Source organism: Hemiscyllium ocellatum, chromosome 1 (assembly GCF_020745735.1).
Source record: "Hemiscyllium ocellatum isolate sHemOce1 chromosome 1, sHemOce1.pat.X.cur, whole genome shotgun sequence".
Classification (NCBI taxonomy): domain Eukaryota; kingdom Metazoa; phylum Chordata; class Chondrichthyes; order Orectolobiformes; family Hemiscylliidae; genus Hemiscyllium; species Hemiscyllium ocellatum.
In genome coordinates this window covers 96,532,124-96,556,058 of record NC_083401.1, presented here as the reverse complement: position 1 = coordinate 96,556,058, position 23,935 = coordinate 96,532,124, and the positions used below count along the sequence as shown (strand labels likewise).

General features: G+C 40.1%; 1 protein-coding gene across 1 annotated transcript in view; it reads right to left on the bottom strand.

Annotated features, from left to right (window-relative positions):
- The window catches only part of scfd2 (sec1 family domain containing 2), a 320,194-nt gene that overhangs the window by 29,422 nt on the left and 266,837 nt on the right, over nucleotides 1–23,935 (bottom strand). Inside the window, exon 6 of the mRNA XM_060830813.1 lies at nucleotides 7,687–7,832. Coding sequence (XP_060686796.1) covers nucleotides 7,687–7,832 — 146 coding nt within the window. The remainder of the gene's footprint in view (nucleotides 1–7,686; nucleotides 7,833–23,935) is intronic.

Genomic DNA, 23,935 nt, shown 5'->3' with positions numbered 1-23,935 from the left:
GCCTGAGACTCTTGTTTGCAGGGTGAGTGTGGGGGCAGCATGTGACTTGGTTTAGGTGGGCCCAGTAGTGAAGAGATAGCGTCTAAAGAATGGTGCCTCCTATGTTGGTGAGATCAGTGCAGGCAGCAGTGAGGCAGTGCAGGAGGGCTGGTGCAGGTGTGGTTGGTGAGCTTGCTCAGAACTCATGTTGGAGACAGACTCTCTTTCAGTTACTCTTTTTCTTCTTAAGCTATTCAAAATGGTGCTGGATTGATAGTTGACAGCTGGCGACAGTTGAAACTTTTCACTATCATTTACTGTTTTATCCATTAGAAAATGCAAGTGACAACAAATCATTCAACTCAATTCAATACTATAAATTATTGAAACACAAGCTGACAAGTCACTGGAGTCTGACAGATGTTATCCCAGGGTTTAAAAGAAGTAGCTAGCTATATAGTTTGCAGGTTGGTTATAAATTTCGAAACCTCTTTAGATTCCAGGAAGATTCCTTTAGATTGGAACATAGTAAATGTAGCTCCTTTATTCAAAAAGGGAGCAAGGCAGAAAGTAGGGAACTATCGACAAGTTAGAGATATACACCAGGGAGATCCAAGATGGCGGCGACTCAGCAAGTCTGAGTTTACAGTGCTCTTCCCAAAACCTGGGTAAAGTGAGTTACTCACCCCCCCACACTTACCAAACCACCCAAAAAAATTTTCTAACCTTAATTAGCTGTTTACTATTATATTTAAGCAGTTTAATACTAAGTGGATAATGAGTAAACCAAAGGGATCCCGCAGCTCTCAGAAAACAAAGACCCCTCCCCCACCCTCCTCTCCTCCTCCGGCTGTAGCTGATGTAAAAACAGGCCTTGAAGAGATGATTGCCAGGCTGGAAACGACACTCGTCAATTTCATCGCAGAATCCAGACAGAGATGGAACTCATTCGAAGAAAAGCTGCAGAAACACAGCCAGGCTCTCGAGGAACTGCAGGGCCGAGTGAAGGGGGCGGAGCTAAAGGCCACGACCTCCGAGGCTGCAGCATAAACAGCTGCAGAACAGGTGCGAGCTCTGGAGCAGAGAGTCCGGGCCTTTGAAATCTACATGGATGACCTGGATAATAGAAATCGGAGAAAGAATATCTGTCTTCTGGGCCTCCCTGAACAAGAAGAGAAGGGACAGTTAGTAGTATTTCTGGAGCGATGGTTGCCCTAGCTTTTAAACCTGGGGGCTGAAACTGACCGGGTAAGGGTGGAGTGGGCCTACCGGGTCGCAGTACGCGGATCTGGCCCAAACCAGCGCCCACGCCCGGTCCTGTTCCGGCTGCAGAGTTATAGGGAGAGGCAGATACTCCTGGATGCCTCCAGAAATCTTGGAAAGGATCCTAAAGCTATGATTCATGAAGGATCCAAGATTATGTTATTTCAGGACTTCTCCCCGGCTTTGGCACGAAGGAGGAAGGCGTTTGATGAGGTGAAGAAATGTCTAAGGAACTTAAATATTCAATACACCTTACGCTACCCAGCGACGTTATGCTTTACCCACGAAGGATCCGAGTATAATTTTAGATCACCAGAAGAGGCTAAGGAACTTTTAGACTCGTTTAAATAAATCGTAAGAGACAATTTATGTTGGCTTGCCTCTTCCACACTCCGTGGGGAGAAGTGGATACTTTACTCTACTTTACTTTTGCTTCTGGGAGCAGGGTTGTCTTCTCTTGCTATTTTATGTTATTATACTTAATTGTAATTTGTTGGAGTTGTAATTTTATAGTTATGTGTGTTTGTACGTGGCATTGATGTATCAGATATACTCAGGTATGGGTGGGGAGGGGTGGGGGTGGGGCGCTCACTGTCAACTCTAGCTCGGTATTATATCTAAATCCTATTAAGGAGCGCCCGGGTCAAGGGTGGGACACTGTTTGGGAGAGGATATGGTGGACCTTTAGAAAGGAAGTAAGGCCCCCTGAGAACAGGGGGGAGGATCTCCATTCAAATATGTTTTTTTTTGCTCTTATTGTTTGGAAATAGTTTCCTTTTTATTATACTGTTATGAGTGTATTAGAGAACATTTTCTCTTGTTTGAAGGATGTAAGTGACTCAACTATACACTCTGGATAATTGTGGATTAGATTAGTAGTTAACTGAGTTTCATTGTTTTTCTTTCTTCTTTAGTATCATTCCTTTGAATTTTGATGATTATATATTTAAGATCTATTTTTATATTAATGTTTGTGCTTGAAAGTTCTGTTTATTTTTGTAAATCTGTCAAAATATTAAATTTCTAATAAAAATATCTTTAAAAAAAAAAGAGATATACACCACGGAAACAGAACCTTTGGACCAACTCGTCCATGCTAGATATCGTAAATAAACCTGATTCCATTTGCCAGCATTTGGCCCTTATCCCTCTGAAGCCTTCTTATTCATATAACCAATCAGATGTCTTTTAAATGGTGCAATTATAAAACAATAATTACTACTCCTAGAATTCGAGGAAATCAGCTCTAACACTGAAAATACCTCAAAAAAGGAGATCTTATCGCCACAATTTTTTCCTGACCTCCATCTTGGATTATCCACAGTTATTTGGAAAATATTAGAACCTTTACTATTTTTAAAAAAAGTTATTGCAGGGCATTTAGATAAGCTCACGATAATCAGGCAAAGTTTTGAAAAAGGGAAATCATTGTAGGTACAAGCGATTAGCTTTCCCAATTTACTAGAGCTCTCTAGGGAGGTAACATGTCCAGAGGGCATTTGAAAATATGTCGCATGAAAGGTTATTCGGAGAATGAAAGCTCGTGGTGAAGAGGGATAGCATTTTGGTGTGGATAGAAGATTGGCTGGCTAATAGGAAACAGACAGGAGGCCAAAAGGAGTCTTTTTTTTTAGGTTTGTCAGATGTAACAAGTAATGCAACACAGGAATTAGTGGTGGGACACCAACTGTTCACAATGTATATAAACAATTTGAATGAAAGGACAAGAAGGTGTGGTTGCCAAATTTGTTGACAACAAAAAGGTAGGTAGAAAAGCAAGTTGCGAAGAGATGGTTACAGAAGGTAGGTTAAATAAATGGGCAAAGAGATGGTTAATGAGGTATAACATGGGTAGATGTGAAATTGTCAAAATTGGCAGGAGGGATAATTAAGAAGTAGATTATGTGAATGGTGAATAATTTCAGAGCACAGAGGTGCAGAGGGATCACGGTGTCCTCATGTCCACGAATGGTAAAAGGTTAGCACATAGGCACAGTGATTAGAAAATCACTTTGTTACCACTTTTGTGAGGGGAATTGAATACAAAAGTAGGTGGTCATGTTTCAGGACACTGGTGAGATCACAGGGCACAATATTTAAGGGAAACTGTTAGTATATTGCAGGTGGCTTGGATAAAGTTTACCAGACTAAAGCCTGGGATGAAAGTTTTGTCTTAGGAGGAAAGGTTGGACATATGATGCATAGGTCTTCTCTTTTGGCAGAACTAGGGATCACTGTTTAAAAATCAGGGTTGCCCATTTAAAATAGAAACAGGGTAATTTTTGTCTTCTCAGAGGGTTATTGAAAAGGTGGTGGAAGCAGACTCAGAGTCATAGTCATACAGCACAGAAACAGAATCTTCAGTCCAACCAGTCCATACCTAAAACAGAAGCAATTATTGTTAAGGGATAGGGAATGAAAGGTTAACAGGATTGGCAAGAATGTGGATTTGAGGTGACAATCAGAACAGTCATTAATTTATTCAATGGTGGAACAAATGTGAAGGGCTGAATGGCTTACTGGTGCTCCTAAATTCTATGTATTTACAGAAGAACCTTGGATAGTTTTACATTTGATTTGTATTTCTACATTGTGTATGTTAAGAGGCAAAGTGCATTATTTTAATTTTATTTTTGAGCTTTGCATGTAGCACTAGGTTTCTGCAAACCTTTTACATGCACATAAGTGAGGTCTTTTGAAGCCTAGAAGTGAATAATTCAGTGCATTAGAAGCAAAGATAGAAGAGAGGAACCAAATTGGGCTATTGCATATCAATAAGATGACCGATGACACAGAGGAACAGCCACAGAAACAAGATTATTTAGAAAGGCAATATGCAGGTTTATTTCCGAACATATTCAGAGGAAGGGTCACTCAACCTGAAATGTTAGCGCTGATTTCTTTCCACAGATGCTGCCAGACCTGCTAAACCTTTCCAGCAATTTATGTTTTTGTTTGAGATTGTATTAACTGCTTGCTTCAGGGTGTCAAGAAGAAACATGAACAAAAGAAAGGACATAGTGTGAATGCAGACATTTGCTGAAAATAAAGGATTTACAGTTGTGCTAACAACAAGAAACTTTAAAAATGGAGACAGGGTGACTCTTCACTTAGGCTTGAAGGTTATTACTTACATTAAAGGAATTTTTTTTGATATTTGTAATAAAACCATTTCAGCTACTTTTTTTTTCCTTTTGTGTGAATAAACTTTGATGTTCTTTTGCTAACAGTATATTGGCAGTTTCATGATTATGTTCAGTGACCAACTGTAAACAAATGGTAAAAATCAAGCCAGGTTGCATTTTGGGATCTGACTTATTCAGCATTACCATCAGCTGGGATCATAACAGATTTCCAAAGTACATTATACTGTTACTTCTCATTGAATTTATAAGATATCACACTCTGTCACAGTATTATCAACTTCTCTCAAAGGGAGCACTACCATTGACAGCATATTGGTGATTATCCTTACTTTTCTTGCTGGCATTTCACCTCCAAATGATATCTCTAAAAGCAAAGTAACATAATTTCTTACGTTTCAGAGTGGATAGATGTGACCAGAGAAGTATATTTTGAACTGGCTTGTAGTCAGTATTCCATCTCTTACACTCTCTCCCAGACAGACACTGATGAAAATGCTCACAAGCAAGGAGGGAGGCATCCTTTCTCAATCTTTGTGTAGCAGCGATACATTGCTTTGGATCTGTGCTGCATGAGGATTACTTGAAGTTCCTTCTTGCTGGCATTACAGTGCAGGATAACTTCATAGATTAGATTAGATTAGACTTACAGTGTGGAAACAGGCCCTTCGGCCCAACAAGTCCACACCGACCCGCCGAAGCGCAACCCACCCATACCCCTACATTTACCCCTTACCTAACACTACGGGCAATTTAGCTTGGCCAATTCACCTGACCCGCACATCTTTGTGACTGTGGGAGGAAACCGGAGCACCCGGAGGAAACCCACGCAGACACGGGGAGAACGTACAAACTCCACACAGTCAGTCGCCTGAGTCGGGAATTGACCCGGGTCTACAGGCGCTGTGAGGCAGCAGTGCTAACCACTGTGCCACCGTGCCGCCCATAGTTGCCAGCACAGTCCCTCAGGGGTTGTACCATCATTATTCGCTGTTTGATGAAGTGAAAGCTGCTTCTCATCAATGCCCCAATATCAATGAACATCCTTTGCAGTGAGCTTGCAAAGAGGTTCATATGAATAAATGAGATAAGAACTTAGCTAGATAGTTCACCAGTCTTAGAAAATGCTTTCACATCTACTGGTTGTTGCATCTCTACCAAAGGTCCCACTTACCAGTATTAGGGCAATGTCCTTTGGGTGTCAGCATTTAAATTACTTGACTTCAGTCATCTTCAGTTGTAGCGTTTTTCTTGCTCAGCTTCAGATTCATCCTGCCACCTCTGTCTAGAAGTTTCAGTAGGTTCTGATCAAATTCTGTGATGCCTTCTCCATTGTGTCTCTACACCCAATGAGCAGATCATCTGTACTTGCTTACACTCCTGGAAGATACGTATTATCTCATGCGGTCTGTGAAAGTATTGTTCTGGAGCAGTAGAAATAGCAAATGGTAATGTGCAAGTACCAGTATCTCCCACATGGTGTCCAGAACGCAGCCAGGAAATTGCTGCTTTTGTAATTCATTTAACAGTATCCATCCTTTGCATCAAGTATAATAAAGAGCTTTGCTTTGGCAAATAGTTGCAAGATTTGCATGAGATAGTGAGATCTCTTCAAAGTTTTAGTGAGATCCTTTCCAGATTTTTTCCACTGCTCCATGCTGCTAGTCCAGTATGTAGCAATCATCAGATTTTTGAGAATTCTCTTCTTTTCCAAATCCTTTGTCTTGTTTTCAAGCATGGATTGAGGGTTGATGGACCTCTCAGCTGATACTGAATTGAACTCATACACCCATTTACTTGGAGATGATAGTCAGCAGGAAGACAGTCAAAACTTGAGCAAACAACTTAAAATTTGTCAGGATCTGTTCAGCATTCAATAACTTATAAAATGCTGCAAATGTTTTGTGGTATGTGGATGGTTACCGGTCCAAGATTTTGAATCATTTCAGCTGATCTGCAGAGTTTCTTTCATCCCATTGTGTTGGTCTGTCAGCTTAGTTTGCAATTTTAGGATGAGCATTGTTCCATTATTTAGCATCAAATTTAACCTCAACAGATCCATTTTCAGGTCACTATTTTCAACGATTTCACACAGATCTACAAAGCTCATGATGTCACATGTAATACCAATGTCTATCTAACACTTTACATTAACTTGAAGCTCTTCTTTTGCAGACATCATTCCAAATATCCCATATTGTATTCCTAGCTTTAGGTTTGATGATACCAATCTGTTCGAGGATATGGAGTGATTCTTTAGATATCTCTCCAGCAACCATCTTTATAAGTTTGCTGTCAATCTTTCCAGCAAAAAACTCTGCACAAAGTGGCTCTGCATCTTGCTGTTGGAGCTCTGTTTTTCAAACGGCTTACATTTCAGATATAAGCCCTTCATCAGGAAAGGTTTCTGATGAAAGGCTTATGCCCGAAACGTTGACTCTCCTGCTCCTTGGATGCTGCCTCGCCAGTTGTATTTTTTCAGCACCACAGTTTTCGACAGATCTCCAATATCTGTAGTCCTCACTTTCTCCTAAGTGTTTACAGGTCCAAGTCTTTCAGTGGGGAGGGAGGAGGTGAAGGGTGCATCAAATGGATTTGATGGTGGTGCTCAATGTAACATTTCCAGGGAAATTATTTTTAATTTATTTATTTGTTTTTGGAGGCTACTGGTTACATATTCATTTTAGAATTTACTACCCATCCTTACTACGCCTTGAAAAGGTGTTAGCGAGTCTCCTTCTTGAAGTCAATGTGCTGTGGATTCATCCCCAGTAAATCCCAAATATATCTTGCTCAAGTTTCTAACACACAGTGCAGTGTTTGAGAAATCCACAGAGGGTTCCAGGCAGCAGAAATCACCCTTATGGAAGGTTCAACTTCCTGGGCAATTTCCCCACATGTGTACATTCAGACCTCAGCAGGGTCCTGACACACATATCCCAATTCATTTGAATTTCCACTATCCAAAGATTTGGATTTTGGAAATTTTGGGTTAATGTTTCTCAACTTGACCAACCAACCAACAACCACGTCTCAACCACCCATGGGTAGGAAAGGGTCTGGTGAGAGATTAACTTGCCAAAAATACCGATTCACTGACTGGCCTCTGCTTATGTGCCTGGGGGAAGTGGGGATGTATATGCATCTGCAATATGGTAGATATGACCTGGTAGTGCTTCATCAAGAGAAGAGTGAATGTTTCATTTCATATTTGTGACATCTTTCATCCTGAGAAGTAGAAATGCTTCACCAAACATTAAAGACATAAAAGGGACGATTTGATTAAATTTAATATCCTTACCTGGTGGATGTCATCACCGGGGCTATACACTGCCTTGAACTGCTTCATGTGCGCCCGTGCTCTTGTTATGCTCCGAAGTGTTTCAAACGCTTGATCCACAACACTAGCGGCTTTGTCAAATGTTAACGCAGATGCTGAGGAACAACCTGAAAGAAAGTATACATGATATCGTTCAATAATTTCACACCCTTGTAGCCCAACAGGAGACAAATGGCTTAGTGTTATTATCACTAGGCTAATAATCCAGAGAGCCAGGTAATGTTGTAGGGACCTTGGTTCAAAGTTTGCCATGGCAGATGGTTGAATTTTAATTCAATAAAGAATCTGGAATAAACAGTCTAATGATGACCATGAAACCACTGTTGATTGTTTGGAAAAACCTATCTGGTTCACTAATGTCCTTTAGGATAGAAATCTGTCATGCTTACCTAGTCTGGCCTACATGTGAATCCAGACCCACAGTAATGTGGTTGACTTTTAACAGCCCCCTGGGCAATTAGGGATGGGTAATAAATTCTGGCACAACCAGCGATGCCCACATCCCATGCTTGAATTTTTAAAAATTTAAAATGTGCATTCCTTCCATCTTTACTGTATTTGTGTTGCAGGATTATAACAAAAAGCACTCCAATGGTTGAGTTTGAAGTTGTATTGTAACATGGAATCCTAATGTTTACAGGCTACAAAGACCTAAGATTGAATTGCTGTTCAATATTTAATTAGCCAGTCTCATTTAAAGACGGCAGATTTCTCAGTTTACCGCCAGGAAACCTCATTGGTCATCGGTTGCAGTACAGGTGGGATGCTTATGAAGATTTATGAACATTTAATGTCTTTAACACTCTTCTCTCCCCAAATATCAGCAGAACACTTGCAAAACTATTAGATCCTAGTGTTCCTCTGGACTCCAAGAACTTTCTCCCAAATCACCCTGATGGCCACATCCTCCTCCCTGGTACTTGCACATACCCATTACCTTTCTCCCAAATTCTGTGAGGTTTCTACTGATGATACAAATCATTCAATTCCTTTCCCTGATCAAGTACCCAGTGATGCCATAACCTAATAAGCATCTATAATCACTAATGTTCAGAACCAACAGGTTCTTGACATCATTAGAAAATTGGCCTAAACATGGACAAGAGAGTTAAGGTGAGAGTAAATGCCCTTGACATCAAGGCAGCATTTGACCAACAGCAGTGCCAAGGAGCCCAAACAAAACTGGAGTCAGTACAAGTCAGCGAGAAAACTCAACATTAGTTCGAGTCATACCCATTACAAGTTGAGTTGTTGGAGATCAATCAACTCAATAACAAGAGCCCTCTTCAACTGTTCCATAAATCACTTTCCCTTCACCATGTGGTCAGAAGGGGGAATGTTCACTGATGGAGTCATACAGCACAGAAACAGACCCTTTGGTCCAACCAGTCCATACCGAACGCAATTCCAAACTATACTAGTCCCATCTTCCTGCTCCTGGCCCATATCCTGTTCCTTTCCTATTCATGTATTTATCCAAATATCTTTTAACCGTTGTAATTGTACCCACATCCACCATTTTCACAGGAAGTTCATGCCACACGCGGGCCATCCTCTGTGTAAACAATTTGCCTCTTAAGTTTTTTTCAGATCTCTCTCCTCGCACCTTAAAATGTGCCCCTTAGTCTTGAAAACCCCCATCCGAGGGAAAAGACAAATGCAACTAACTCTATCTACACCTCTCATTATTTTATAAACTTTTATCAGATTGCCTCTCAAACATCTATGCTCCAGTGAAAAAAGTCCCAGCCTATCCAACCTTTTGTTATAACTCAAGCCTTTCATACCTGGCGAAATCCTGGTAAATTTCTTCTGAACCCTCTCCAGCTTGATAAGATCCTTCCTATAACTGGACACAGTATTCCGGAAGATGCCTCACCAATGTCCTGTACAATCGCAACGTGACTTCCCAACTCCAATATGCAAAACTAAGCAATGAAGGCAAGCGTGCCAAATGTCTTTTTAACCACCTGTCTAGATGTGATGCAAACTTCAAGAATTATGTACTGACACTCCCAGGGCCCTCTGTAACATAACATTACCCAGGGCCCTCCCATTAATTGTATAAGTCTTACCCTTGTTTGTTGTACCAAAATGCAGTACCTCATATTTATCCAGATACAACTCCATCTGCCATTTTTCAGTCATTTGATACACTTGATCAAGATCCCTTTGTAATCTTGGAAAACCTTCTTCATTTTCTACTATGCCATCAATTTTGATGTCGTCCCGCAAACTTATTAACCATGCCTTTTATATTCTCATCCAAATCATTTATATAACCGACAAACAAAAGAGGACCCAGAACCGATCCCTGTGGAATACCTCTGGTGACAGAGCTCTAGTCTGAAAAGCAACCTTCCACCATTACTCTCTGGCTCCTGCCATTAAGCCAATTCTGTATTCAGTTGGCAAGCTCACCCTGAATCTCATGTGAGCTAACTTCACTGATTCGTCTACCATGCGGAATCATGACAAAGGTTTTACTAAAATTCAAATTAACAATGTCTACTGCTCTGCCATCTTCACCCTTTTTGGTAACTTCCTCAAAACACTCAATCAAGTTTGACAGACATGATTTTCCTTGCACAAAACCATGCTGACGAACCTTAATCAATTTTTACCTCTCTAAATGTCAATAAATCCTATCTTTTATAATCACTTCACAATATTAAACATGACTTGTAACTTCCCAGACATTGAGACAATTCCTATTCAAATGCAAGAAGACCTGGACAACATTCAGTTGTGGACTGACAAATGGCAAGTAACATACATACCACACAAGTAAAGGCAATTTACCATTTCCAATGAGATAGAATCTAAGCACCTTCCTTTGACATTTAATGCATTATCATCAATTCCCCAAAATTAATTCTAGGGATTAACACCGACCATAAACTGAACTGGACCAGCCATATAAACACCGTGGCTGCAAGACCAGGTCAAAGATCGGTAAATTCTGCAGCAAGTAACTCATCTCCTATCTCTTCAATATCTGTCCACCACCTACAAGACACAAGTTTGGAGTGTGATGGAATAGTCCCCACTCAATGACTGCAGTTCCAACAATGGTCAAGAAGCTTGACACCATACAGATCAAAGTAGCCACTTGATTGGCACCACATATGTATGCATTTACTTCTTCAACCATCGAGATACACGTACAAGGTGCACTGCAGTAACTTAAGACTGCTCCTTAGACAGACCCACAAGGGGAACACCCCACCTGCAAGTTCCCCTCCAGGTCACACACAATGCTGACTGGGAACAACATCACTGTTCCCTTACTGTCACTGGGGTCAAAGTCCTGCGATTCTCGTCTGAACAGAGTGTGAGTGAGTGAGTGAGTGAGTGAGTGAGTGTGTGTGTGTGTGTGTGTTAGTGTGTGTTAGTGTGTGTGTGTGTGTGTGTGTGTGTGTTAGTGTGTGTTAACTACACCAAAGGGACTTCAGTAGTTCAAGATAGTCACTCAAGGACCTTCTCAAGGATAACTAGACATGGCCAATAAATGCTGGCATGGCTGGCAATGTCCATATCCCATGGACATTTACATTTATATAAAATTGCTCCTAATCATTATCTTCCTCTCATAATGTTTAGCCTGTCCTTCACTTATCCAACTACTTCCCAAACCACATCAAGTGCATCTACACCTAACACTAAATTATGGTCCATTCTTTCACATCACTGGTGAAATACAACAGGGCTCTTTTCCATCATGTTACTTCCAAAAATCATATCTCTCCTATGTTCCCAGGATCAAGGTGTCTCTTCCCAACACACCATTCTTGGCTCCTAGATCTACTGATTCCCTTTATGATTTCCCTTCTAAAAATCTTTCATCTATTCAACCACCTGTGACATTTATGCTACCACCCTTTTCAGATTCTTAACTTCAAAAAAAATGAAAATATAAATTCACTACATATGTAACTAGGCATAATAGAAACGAATTACAAAAAAAACCTTGACATTCACACAAGTTGAATCTGAAAATTCCAACACTGGTTTTAACAAAGACCATAAATCACATTATGACAATGCATACTTTGCTGTGAGCAACAGCAAAGGAAATCTAATACAAATTATGGTTGATGCCAGACATGAAAATATTCACAGTGTACAATATTAGGTATACTATTTGAATTTGATGTTAGGCAATGTGAAACTTGACTGCATTTGTTCTGTGGGGAAAGTGAGGACCGCAGATGCTGGAGATCAGAGTCAAGAGGGTAGTGCTGAAAAAGCACAGCAGGTCAGGCAGCTTCCGAGGAGCAGGAGGATTGATGTTTCAGGCATAAGCCGTTCATCAGGAATGAGAGGTCAAGCGTGCGGTGCTGGAAAAGCACATCAAGAGTGTGGTGAGGGAAAAGCATTTGTTCTGTGTGATACATTACTCAAAAGTTCTGATTTGAGACTGGGTGTCAAAAATGGAAATGCATTCTAATTCCTGACACTGACTTCTCCCATCTAGTGATTTTTTTTATTCATTCACAGGATATAGATGTCGTGGTTAGGGCAGCATTCATTACCCATTAATTACCCAGAGGGCAGCTAGGAGACAACTACATTACTGAGCGTCACATGTAGGTCAGACCAGTTTCCTTTCAGGCAGGGCAGCTTTCTTCCCTAAAAGACATTAATGAACCAGATGTTTTTTCCAACAACTGACAATAGCAATCATTAGATGCTTATTTCCAGGTATCTGCCCTGGTGAGATTTGAACCTGGGTCTTTGGATTAATCATCTAACAAAAATCCTACTAGGCCATTAGCTCCTCTGTGGATTTCCTGACAGTGACTCAATCATGCCATACAGAAACTACATAATTCATGCTCAAAACAATTCATACTCATTGTTTCAAAAATGCATTATGCTAATAATTAGGTCACTTACCATGAACATTCAACAACCACTGCCCCAAAAATGTTTTTGCCTATATATCACTTGTGGAATCTAATATTATAGTAGTAACTAATCTAAAGTTTATATAGATGTATAAATGTAATAATTTGTTGTTAACAGATTACAATTTTGTTCAATTAAAATGATTTTCAATGCCTTTCAGTCACTCCCAGAAATGTAGGAGAGCAGTTTCAAAATCACATAATTATCTGGCCAAAATAATTTGCATATAAACTAGGAAAGCAAATTGGTTCTGTCACAGTCAAGCTCACTGGTGCAGAATTCATATAAAATCTAAATCGAGATTCTATTCCTGGAATGACCGAGTGACACAGATTAGTACTAGAAAAAACTTACGTTCATGTCAAAACACATAGCATTGTATTAAGTACTGATAACATAAAATATTTAAGTCCAATATATGGAATAATTTCATTGGAGTAGTTACTAGACCAAGTGACTTTTTGATGTTTTGAATTTTATTTTCTCAAATGTTCTACACAAGAGTTGTGGTACAATAACTCATCTGTTTTCTATGCACTTGTGTGCACTGCCAAGAAGTGACTACCCTTGACATCATTTGAGCAAATGTGGCATCCAAGGAGCTCAAGCAAAAATGGAGACAATGAGAATCGGGGTAACTCTCATTTAATTGGTGTCAGACCTGATATTAAGGAAGATAGCTGTTAGTATTCCACCATCTCAGCTCCAGGACAATTTTGCAGTTCCCCAGTGTAGTGTCTTACAGCCAACTGTCTTTTGCTGCTTCATCAATGACCTTCATTTCATCATAAGGTCAGAAATCTTACTTTTAATTCATTCACAGGATGAGGGTGTCACTGGTAAGGCCAGCATTTATTGCCTAAAGGCCCGTTAAGAGTCAACCATATTTAAGTGGGTCTGGAGTCATGTAGGTCGGACCAGGTAAGGAGAGATGTTTCCTTCCCTAAGAGATATTAGCAAACCAGATGGGGTTTTCCAACAATTGAAGATGATTTGTAGTTATTATTAGACTCTTAATTCTAGATTTTTATTGAATTCAAATTCTACCATCTTCTGCGGAGGGATTTTAAGGCAGGTCCACGGAACATTTCCTGTGTCTTTGGATTAACAGTCCAGCAATAGGACCACATGGCTGTTACTTCCCTTCAAGTGGAGTTGTTCACTGACAATTGCACTATATCCAGCAGTCCAACAAGGGCTGGACAATATCCAGGTTTGGGCGGACAAGTGTCAAGTAAAATTTATGCCACAAAGTCTAAGACAAAGTCCATCACCAAAAAGAGACATTCTTGACATTCAGTGGCATTACCATCTTTGAATTCCCCACTATCAACATCCTCTGGTTTATCATTGAACAGAAGTTGAACTGGACTAGCCACGTAGAGTCATAGAGATATACAGCACGAAAACAGACCCGTCGGTCTAACTCATCCATGCTGACCAGATATCCCAATCCAATCTAGCCCCATATGCCAGCATTTGGCCCATGTCCCTCCACACCCTTCCTATTCATATACCCATCCAGTTGCCTTTTAAATGTTGCAATTGTACCAGCCTCCACCACTTCCTCTGGCAGCTCATTCCATACACGTACCACCCTCTGCATGAAAGAGTTGCCCCTTAGGTCTCTTTTATATCTTTCCCCTCTCACCCTAAACCTATGCCCTCTAGTTCTGGACACCCCCACCCCATGGAAAAAGCTTTGTCTATTTACCCTATTCATGCACCTCATGATTTTATAAACCTCTATGAGGTTACCCCATTGCCTTCGACACACCATGGAAAACTGCCCCAGCCTATTCAACCTCTTCCTACAGCTCAAATCCACCAACCCTGGCAACATCCCTGTAAATGTTTTCTGAACCCTTTCAAGTTTTAGAACATCCTCCTGAAAGGAAGGAGACCAGAATTGCACGCAATATCCCAAAAGTGGTCTAAACAACGTCCTGCACAGTCACAACATGACCTCCCAACTCTATACTCAATGCTCTAACCAATAAAGGAAAGCATACCAAATGCCCTTCACTATCCTATCTATGAGCGACTCTACTTGCAAGGAGCTATGAACCTGCACTCCAAGGTCTCTTTGTTCAGCAACACTCCCTAGGACCTTACCATGAAGTGTATAAGTCCTGCTAAGATTTGCTTTCCTAAAATGCAGCACCTCACATTTATCTGAATTAAACACCAATGAATATTATAGAAGCTGGAAGTAGAAAGAACAAAAACTATATTAAACAAAATTGGCCTACACTTGTAAAGAAATAAAAACGATTTGCAAACGCACACTCCCAAACAGTACAACGATAGAAATAAACACACAGAATGTGATAACAAAAGAAATGTAAGATTATCATGGAGAAACAATGAAGACACACCATTCTATGGAACTGCACAAAATAACAGAGCAAGCACAGTGTCTTCCATTTATAAATCTGTAACTCTTCAGATGATTTTATGATGGTGCTTTGTTAATTCAGACTGTGGAATGCAAGGAGGCTACAATTTTACAAACCAAAGTGACAACGTAAAAGTCCTTTAAAACAGATGCTCTTGCTTTATAACAGATTTCACCATGTACTTCATAGCTGTCATTCGTGTAACCGCAGCCTCGGTTTGCAGTCAGGATGGATTGTAAAGCCTGTCTGTAGTTGTTATCATCATTGTGCCACTGAGGTATTGAAGAGTTAGTTGTTCTGAAAAGTACTAAATATTTAAACAGTCAGCAGGTAGACTACCTGGTAAGCTGTCTTGTGGTTGACTAGGTTAATGAGCACTCATGCTGAGTGTTTGACATTCAGCTGAATGATAGATGATACTTAAAAGCACTTTCAAATTAATTTCCCTAGCACAGAATCAGATTAATGGAATCACAATGCATTCTTAAAATACCATTCAGGCTTCTGTCATTCCCATGTTGGGAACCTCCCTTTGTTTCTCCAAAGCATAACTGTCAAGAGTGCTTCATTTTTGAAATTACGTTTTTAGCTAATACTGCAGTGGAAGTGGGTAATATTACTTATGAAAAGCAGCAATTGACAAAGATGACAAAGTAATTGGATTACAATTTCAATGACAGCCTTGTATAATGGAGACAGTTTTGACTTTTTTTGGTATTTCAAGTGGGATCAGAATAGCTTGATTACATTCTACTGCCTGTGGGAACAAAGACCAGCTACAAGGGGCCAGTGATGAATTTTTGTTTCGCAATGCTTAATGCCATCTCTGCAACTTTGCAGATTTCTAATCTTGTTCACCCATTCAATGTTGAAGAGCTCATCATTCGTTTTTTGCTTGGAAGATTCAAGTATTAAACTGTTCTCCTGGCCAATCTCTCGGGTTAAACTTTAGCTCACCCAAGTTCTCCCATTTATAGCCTAACTCACTCAAGATTGAGTGCAGCCTGATATGTTGGAAAATCCATACAGATCCGCCTAATTGCAGGAGAGGCCACGTGTTAGTGTCCTAGTGGTCAGAAAACCTCCATCAGTTCAGTAAGAGGCAGGAATGTGCCCATAGGGGAAATGTGCCTACATGTAGCAAGTTGCCAAACAAGCTCATTATTATTGAGCTATATGATGGCAATTATTCTCAAGTGAACATTATGGCAAATGTGAACACTAAGACTTTCCCACTTTTCAAAAGACGGTCAGGCAAACCAGGTCTTTCACTGGCACAAGTGCCCGATTGTTGAAAACAATTCCCCGTGTAATTGCCTCTGAAGCACCCTCTTCTACTACCTACATCTCACCCTCACACACTTGTGGCCTGGGCCTCTCCCTGGATGCACAGCTGACTGCAGTTGGCAGACCATTATCGTGGTACTGCTTGTAACAGAATGCAGCTAGCTTCTGATTTGCCAGCAGCATATTGTCCCTTGGGTCTCAAATCCCAGGTAAAACCTGCAATTATTAAATTGTGCTTGCTGATGTGGTCAGGCTTCCCACTCAGAAGTGACATGGGTTTCCCACTGGTTCTCCAACTAGTGTGCTGAAGCTGTGTCAAACACATTAAAGTTCATCTTTCATGAGTTAAGCCATAGTTGTGACCTACACTGGCTTCTGATGCTTCAATGTTTCATTTTCAAATTTTCAACATGATGTTAAAATCACTCCATGGCCTCACCCCTTCCTCCATAAGATCTTCCAGCTCTGGAAGCTGCTGAAGCGCTGTCATCATGTGATATCACTGTTCTTCCAACTCTGGCATCAGGTTCTTTCTTCACTCCTTTTTTCTCATCACTGTGCCTTCAACTATCAAGACCCCTTTATAAAGTTTGCTGTTCTCCAACTTGATATATTCCTTTAAGATTCTTCTTCAAACCTACCTCTGATCTAGGCTTTAATCATCTACTCCAATATATCCTGCTTTGGCTCAGTGTCAACACTTGATTATCCTTCTATGAATCACCTTGGAATTTTTATGATATTCAAAATGCTCTACAAGAACAAAGTGGAATTTTGCCCAGTTCATAATTAGTTTCTACCTCAGAAGAGCAACGATGAATTGGACAATGGGAATTCAGGTCACACTAATATAGTTCAGAAGCTGAAGATAAGGAATATTATTGGCATATGGAAACATGCTTTCCTTAAGCAAAATGCCTGCAATGTTCATTTCATTTTTCACTGGGCCTGTACTCATCAGAATTTAGAAGAATGATTGGTGACCTAATTGTTATTGAAAGGTACAAGATTCTTTGGAGCTTGACAGGGTGCATGTGAAAAGGTTGTTTCCGATTGTGGGAGAGTCTAGAGCCAGACGGCACAATCTCAGAAGAAGGGATCACACATTTATGACAGAGAGGAGGAGAATGTCTTCTCTCAGGGGATGCAGAATCTGTGGAATACTTTCCTGTGGTAAAGTATTTGACGCAGGGCTATTAAGTATATTTTAGGCTGAGGTAGACAGATTTTTAATCAGCTACGGAGTCAACAGTTCTGAGGAAAAGACAAAAAAGTAGAGTTGAGGATTATTAGATCACCCATGATCTCATTGATTGGCAGAGCAGACTAAATTAGCTGAATGGCCTAATTCTGCTCCTACGTTGTAGGAATATAAAATTTCGTAGTTGACAATAGAGTTCCTATGCTTGATACTCACTTGCATACATACTAAAACTAAGACATCAAATTTAAAAAAACCTTTAGTATTACTGAAGATGATTCTCATGACTGAAAGAACAAGCAAGCTTTAGTTTGGGTCTCCTAGGATGATCTTTATGGGGTTTTTAAACAGTTCCTCCTTGCACACCAGAATTGAATAAATATCAATGAGAAAAGACACGTTGTCAAAGCTTTTTGTCTTGCACACATTAGTGAATCACAAGATTATTAATATTTACACTGTATAAATAGAGTGCTGATTGATTTGCAAATAAAATCTGATTGATAGAGGCATTTCAGTGAAAGCTACGGCAGTTAATAAGGATGATTAATTACTGACTGCCAGACTCAGTTTAAACTTTGAACAGGCAGATTGACTCTGATTAGTCAAAGCAGTGCTCTGAGAAATGGACCATTAAATGGCTGTCTTGTTTATGTTCATGACTATGTTGTTTAGTTGAAACAGATGCAGTGCCAAGTACATGTTCTGTTTGTCTGCAAATAACAGGGCCCTGTGTATTAGTGTATGTAGCTTCCAGTGTTTGCAAGTGTACACACTATGTTTGACTGACAATCTTTAATTGGTTATCAATGTAATTATTCACACACTCAGGATTATCTAGCAAATGTTGTCCAACACAATCACATCTGATGTTGGACATTGTACTCTAAGTTTTGCAAGAGTGAAATGGTTGTGCTCAATCAGGATCATGTTTGTTGTGAACAGCTGAATGGGTATGCTGCTTGATACAATCTGCCAGTCTTGGAGATGAATCATGTAAATAATTACACTGACAACTGATTTAAGATCGTCAGTTGGGAACACAGTGTGATTTATAGCTACACCTATTAATATACAAGATTCTGCACCTTGCAGATGTGAGGGACATGGACATGCTCTGTGTCTGCTTCAACTCAACAAAATTGATGGAAGTAATTTGCAGGTTCATTTATGAGGGCAATGCCCTGACCAATCAGAGTCAACCAGTTTGGTTTGAATTGCATGTTGGTCAGTTAGCTCCCTTGGCTGGACAGTTGGTTTGTGATTCTGAGTGACCAGATGACATAGAAGCAGGAGTAGGCCATTCAGCCCACCAAGTCTGATCATAACTGATCTGATAATCCTGAACTCTATTTTTCTAACTCTAAACCTTGATGCCCTCATAGATTAAAACTCCATCTCACTCTTGAATATTCTGGATCAGCCAGCCTCTACAGTCCTCTGCAGAAAGAATTCCACAAATTCACTACCCTCAAATCACTGCCTTAAATGGACAATCCCTTATTCTGAGATTATATCCTCTAGCCTTAGACTTCAGTGGAAACAACTTTCCACATTTACCCTGTTAAGTTTCCTAGTAATCTTGTGTATTTTAATAAGGTCATCTCCCATTCTTCAAAATTCCAATGGGTCCAAACCCAGCCTACTCAACCTCTCCTCAGAAGAAAATCTCTCCATACTTGGGATCAACCTAGTGATTTGGACTGCGTTCCAGTTTCCACATCCAAGTCATTAATAAATATTGTAAATAATTGTGGCCCCCACAGTAATCCCTATGACAGTCCACTAGTTACAGGTTGTCATCCTGAAAATGCCCCTCTTATTCCAATATTTTGCTCTCAATTAGTTAGCCAATCTTCTATTCATGTTATTATACTACTTTCAATACTATGGGCTCTTACGTTATTAAGTAGCGTAATGTTTGGTACATTACAAAATATCTTCTGGAAATCCAGATACATTACTGCTTCCCCTTTAGCTATTGTTACTTCAAATAACAAAGAACAGTTCAGCACAGGCACAGGCCTTCGGCCCACCAAGACTGAACTGACACGATTCCTTTCTAAACCTTTTACATCTTTGAAGTCCATACCTTTTATCTTAGTCTGTTGGACACACTTTCCTCATTCCTGAAGAAGGGCTCATGCCCGAAACGTCGATTCTCCTGCTCCTTGGATGCTGCCTGACCTGCTGCGCTTTTCCAGCAACACATTTTCAGCTCTGATCTCCAGCATACGCAGACCTCACTTTCTCCCCTCAAAGATCAGCAAGGCGGCCTTTGTGTTTAGCCACAGAAAATTGGGGGGGGGGGGGGGGGGAAGATACTAAATGAGTATTTTGCATCAGTACTTACGGTGGAAAAGGACATGGAAGATATAGAATGCAAGGAAATAGATGGTGACATCTTGAAAAATGTCCATATTACAGAGGAGAAAGTGTGCTGGATGTCTTGAAACGTATAAAGGTGAATAAATCCGCAGGACCTGATCAGGTATACCCTATAACTCTGTGGAAAGCTAGGGAAGTGATTACTGAGCCTCTTGCTAAGATATTTGTATCATCAATAGTCACAGGTGAGGTGCCAGAAAACCAGAGGTTGGCTAGCGTGGTGCTGCTATTTAAGAAGGGTGGTAAGGACAAGCCAGGGAACTATAGACCAGTGAGCCTGACGTTGGTGGTGGGCAAGTTGTTGGAGGGAATCATGAGGGACAGAATGTACATGTATTTGGAAAGACAAGGAATGATTAGGGATCGTCAACATGGCTTTGTGCTTGGGAAATAATGTTTGACAAAACTTGATTGAGTTTTTGAAGAACTAACAAAGAGGATTGATGAGAGCAGAGCGGTAGATGTGATCTATATGACTTCAGTAAGGCATTCGACAAGGTTCCCCATGGGAGACTAGTTAGCAAGGTTAGATCTCATGGAATACAGGGAGAACTAGCCATTTGGATACACAACTGGCTCAAAGGTTATGGTGGAGGGTTGTTGTTCAGACCGGAGGCTTGTGACCAGTGGTGTGCCACAAGGATCGGTGCTGGATTCACTACTTTTCGCCATTTATATAAATGACTTGGATGTGAGCGTAACAGGTATTGTTAGTAAATTTGCAGATGACACCAAAATTGGAGGTGTAGTGGACAGCGAAAAAAGGTTACCTTATATTACTATGGGATCTTGATCAGGTGGGCCAATGGGCTGAGAAGTGGCAGATGGAGTTTAATTTAGATAAATGCGAGGTGCTGCATTTTGGGAAAGCAAATGTTAGCTTGACATATACTCTGAATAGTAAGGTCCTAGGGAGTGTTGCTGAACAAAGAGACCTTGGAATACAGGTTCATAGCTCATTGAAAGTGGAGTTGCAGGTAGATAGGATAGTGAAAAAGGCATTTGGCATGTTTTCCTTTATTGGTCAGAGCACTGAGTACAGGAGTTGGGAAGTTATGTTGCAGCTGCACAGAACATTGGTTAGACCACTGTTGGAATATTGCGTGCAATTCTGGTCTCCTTCTTATCAGAAAGATGTTGTGAAACTTGAAAGGGTTCAGAAAAGATTTACAAGGATGTTGCCAGGGTTGATGGAATTGAGCTATAGGGAGAGACTGAACAGGCTGGGGCTGTTTTCCCTGGAGCGTCAGAGGCTGGGAAGTGAAGTTATAGAGGTTTATAAAATCATGAGGGGCATGGATAGGATAAAGAGACAATGTCTCTTCCCTGGGGTGGGGGAGTCCAGAACTAGAGGGCATAGGTTTAGTGTGAGAGGGGAATTATATAAAAGAGACCTAAGGGGCAACTTTTTCACACAGAGGGTGGTATGTGTATGGAATGAGCTGCCAGAGGAAGTGTGGAGGCTGGTACAATTGCAACATTTAAAAGGCATGTGGATGGGTATATGAATATGAAGAGTGTGGAGGGATATGGGCTGGGTGTTGGCAGGTGGGACTAGATTGTGTTGGGATACCTGGTCAGCATGGATGGGTTGGACCGAAGGGTCTGTTGCCATGCTGTACATCACTATGACTTTTCCAGAATCTAAGGATTCTTGTAAGTTTACTATCAGTGCATCCATTATCCCTGTAACTACTTCCTTTAGTTTTCTGGAATGCATCCCATCAGGTCTAGGGGACACAGTCCCATAGGTTTCTGGAGGACATTTTGTCCAATGACAATTACTGTGTGTATTCCTTTTGCTCCTTGAGTCCTTAGCTTTTCTAAAAAAACATTAATTTCCTATTCCTGTCTTCTACTGTGAAGACTGATACAAAATATGTATTTAACATCTGTGCTATTTCTCTATTCCCCATTCTAATTTTCCCAGCCACATTCTCTCAGCGCCCTCCTCTTTCTTTTCATATATTTAAAGCAGCTTATGTTGCTCCTCTGCATAATATTTACAAGTTTACCTTCACAGTTTGTTTTCTCTCCCTTTTGTTTTTTTGATTATCTTTTGCTGATTTCAAAACCTTCCTTATCCTCTGCTTTACCACAAGTTTTGCCACATTGTATACGTTTTCTTTCAAATTCATGCTGTCTTTAACTTTCCTGGTTAACTATGGTTGGTTTATTCCTTTCCTAGAATTATGATGCGAACAGTGCAGGTTCAAGCAATATATCGGCTGAGGTGACCATGAAGAGTCTGCCTTCTTAACCTTTCTCCTTGTTTGAGGTGTGGTGACCCCCAGGTTAAACCTACCATCGACCATCTCTTTACATTGAGAGAATAGCTCATGGTCCTTTGAAACTGTGGCAACTTTGACTCACATTAACTTTGAAATCTAAACAAGCCTGGTAATTAACAATCAAATATCAATAACTGCTGCATTTCCATAGCAACACCTCTACTAATTAGCAATCTCCTCTCGGAAATGTTGGCTTTCCCCTGAATGCAGGTCAAGAAGCTTCAACAAAATGTGTCTTTCTTCAACAAAACTGAAGTTCTGGTCTATCATATGATGGTTTAAATTGAATCTGGTAGATTAAGTTATATACCGAAAGTTTTAAATTGTGCAGCAAGGGATTTGATTTTTTTTGAACAGCTTTCAATTCACTGCTCTGTGAGAAGTGCCACAAAGACATAATCAGTCAGGCTGCAAGTCAATTTTCCTGACCTACAGATTAAACGTTCCTCAAACATTTACAATCACCAAGTTCAAATACTCATTTAGATTGAATAAAATAACTGTCAGCTTTTGAAAATGGGTGCAATTTTTCACTTAAGTCAAACAGATTACCTAAAAAGGAGTTTGCATTTTGAACATGTTCTGTTGCAGGCACTTGCAGCTAAAAGTTTTACTAAACAATCTTAAAATAATGGGTACTTATGATTTCCAATATGAAAATGACAGAGTCCTGTGAAAATCCACAACCAACTATTAATTAAATATTGAATAACCTAACGCTTACTTAACAATTATGTTGTGGAATTCACTTTGCATCAGCAAAATAACACATTGTGCAGAGCAAGGCAGAACACCTTATCTTATAAAGTATTCTCACGTGATTAGCCATTCTCCCAGTAATCTAAAGAAGTACACTGTGGGTATCGCATTTTAATTTGTACCATTAACTAAAAAAAACCCCTAACAAACAAAGTAATTTGTAATGTATAAACTCCATACATTAGCGAGAGGGTGCAGAGTAGATTCGCCAGCATGTTGCCTGAGCTGGAGTATTTTAGCTATGAAGAGAAGCTGGATAGGCTTATGTTTGTTTTTCTTAGAGCAAAGAAGCCTGAGGGGGTACCTAATTAAGGTACGTGAGAATAGCAGGGATATGGACAGGGTGGATAGGAAACAGCATTTAAGAGCAGGGGTTGAGAGGGAATTTGAAGACTTTTTTTTTACTCAGAGGGTGGTGAGAATCTGAAATGCACTGCCTGAGAGGGCAGAAGAGGAGAAAAACCTCACAACCATTAAAAAATATTTGGATGAGGACTTGAAATATCATACATTCAAGGCGAAGGGCTGAGTGCTGGAAAGTGGGATGAATGTAGATAGGTTAACACAGACTTGATGGACGGAAGGACCTCTTCTGTGCTGTGTGGCTCTTAGAATTGAGAATGCTACTTACAATCACAAATTAACAATGGGAAACAAAGTCAGTACTCTGACTCGGGGTATAAAACGCAAAAAAAACCCTGAATAAATGTAGCTAATATTCAATAGAAATTATACTTTGTGGTATTAAACAGATACAACTTTGTTACAGTAAGGAATACTGCTGTTACATGGCATTATGTTTTAGTCTTCCTAAAACTGCGATGTGAGGTGGACACTTTTTTTTTGGCTATTATGACAAATACTAAACAAAACAATTCAAAACAATACAAAGAAACCCACTAATTACATAAATAAATAATAACTGACAACGAATAAATCATGACAGTAATAATAATAATACAGCTCAACGAAAC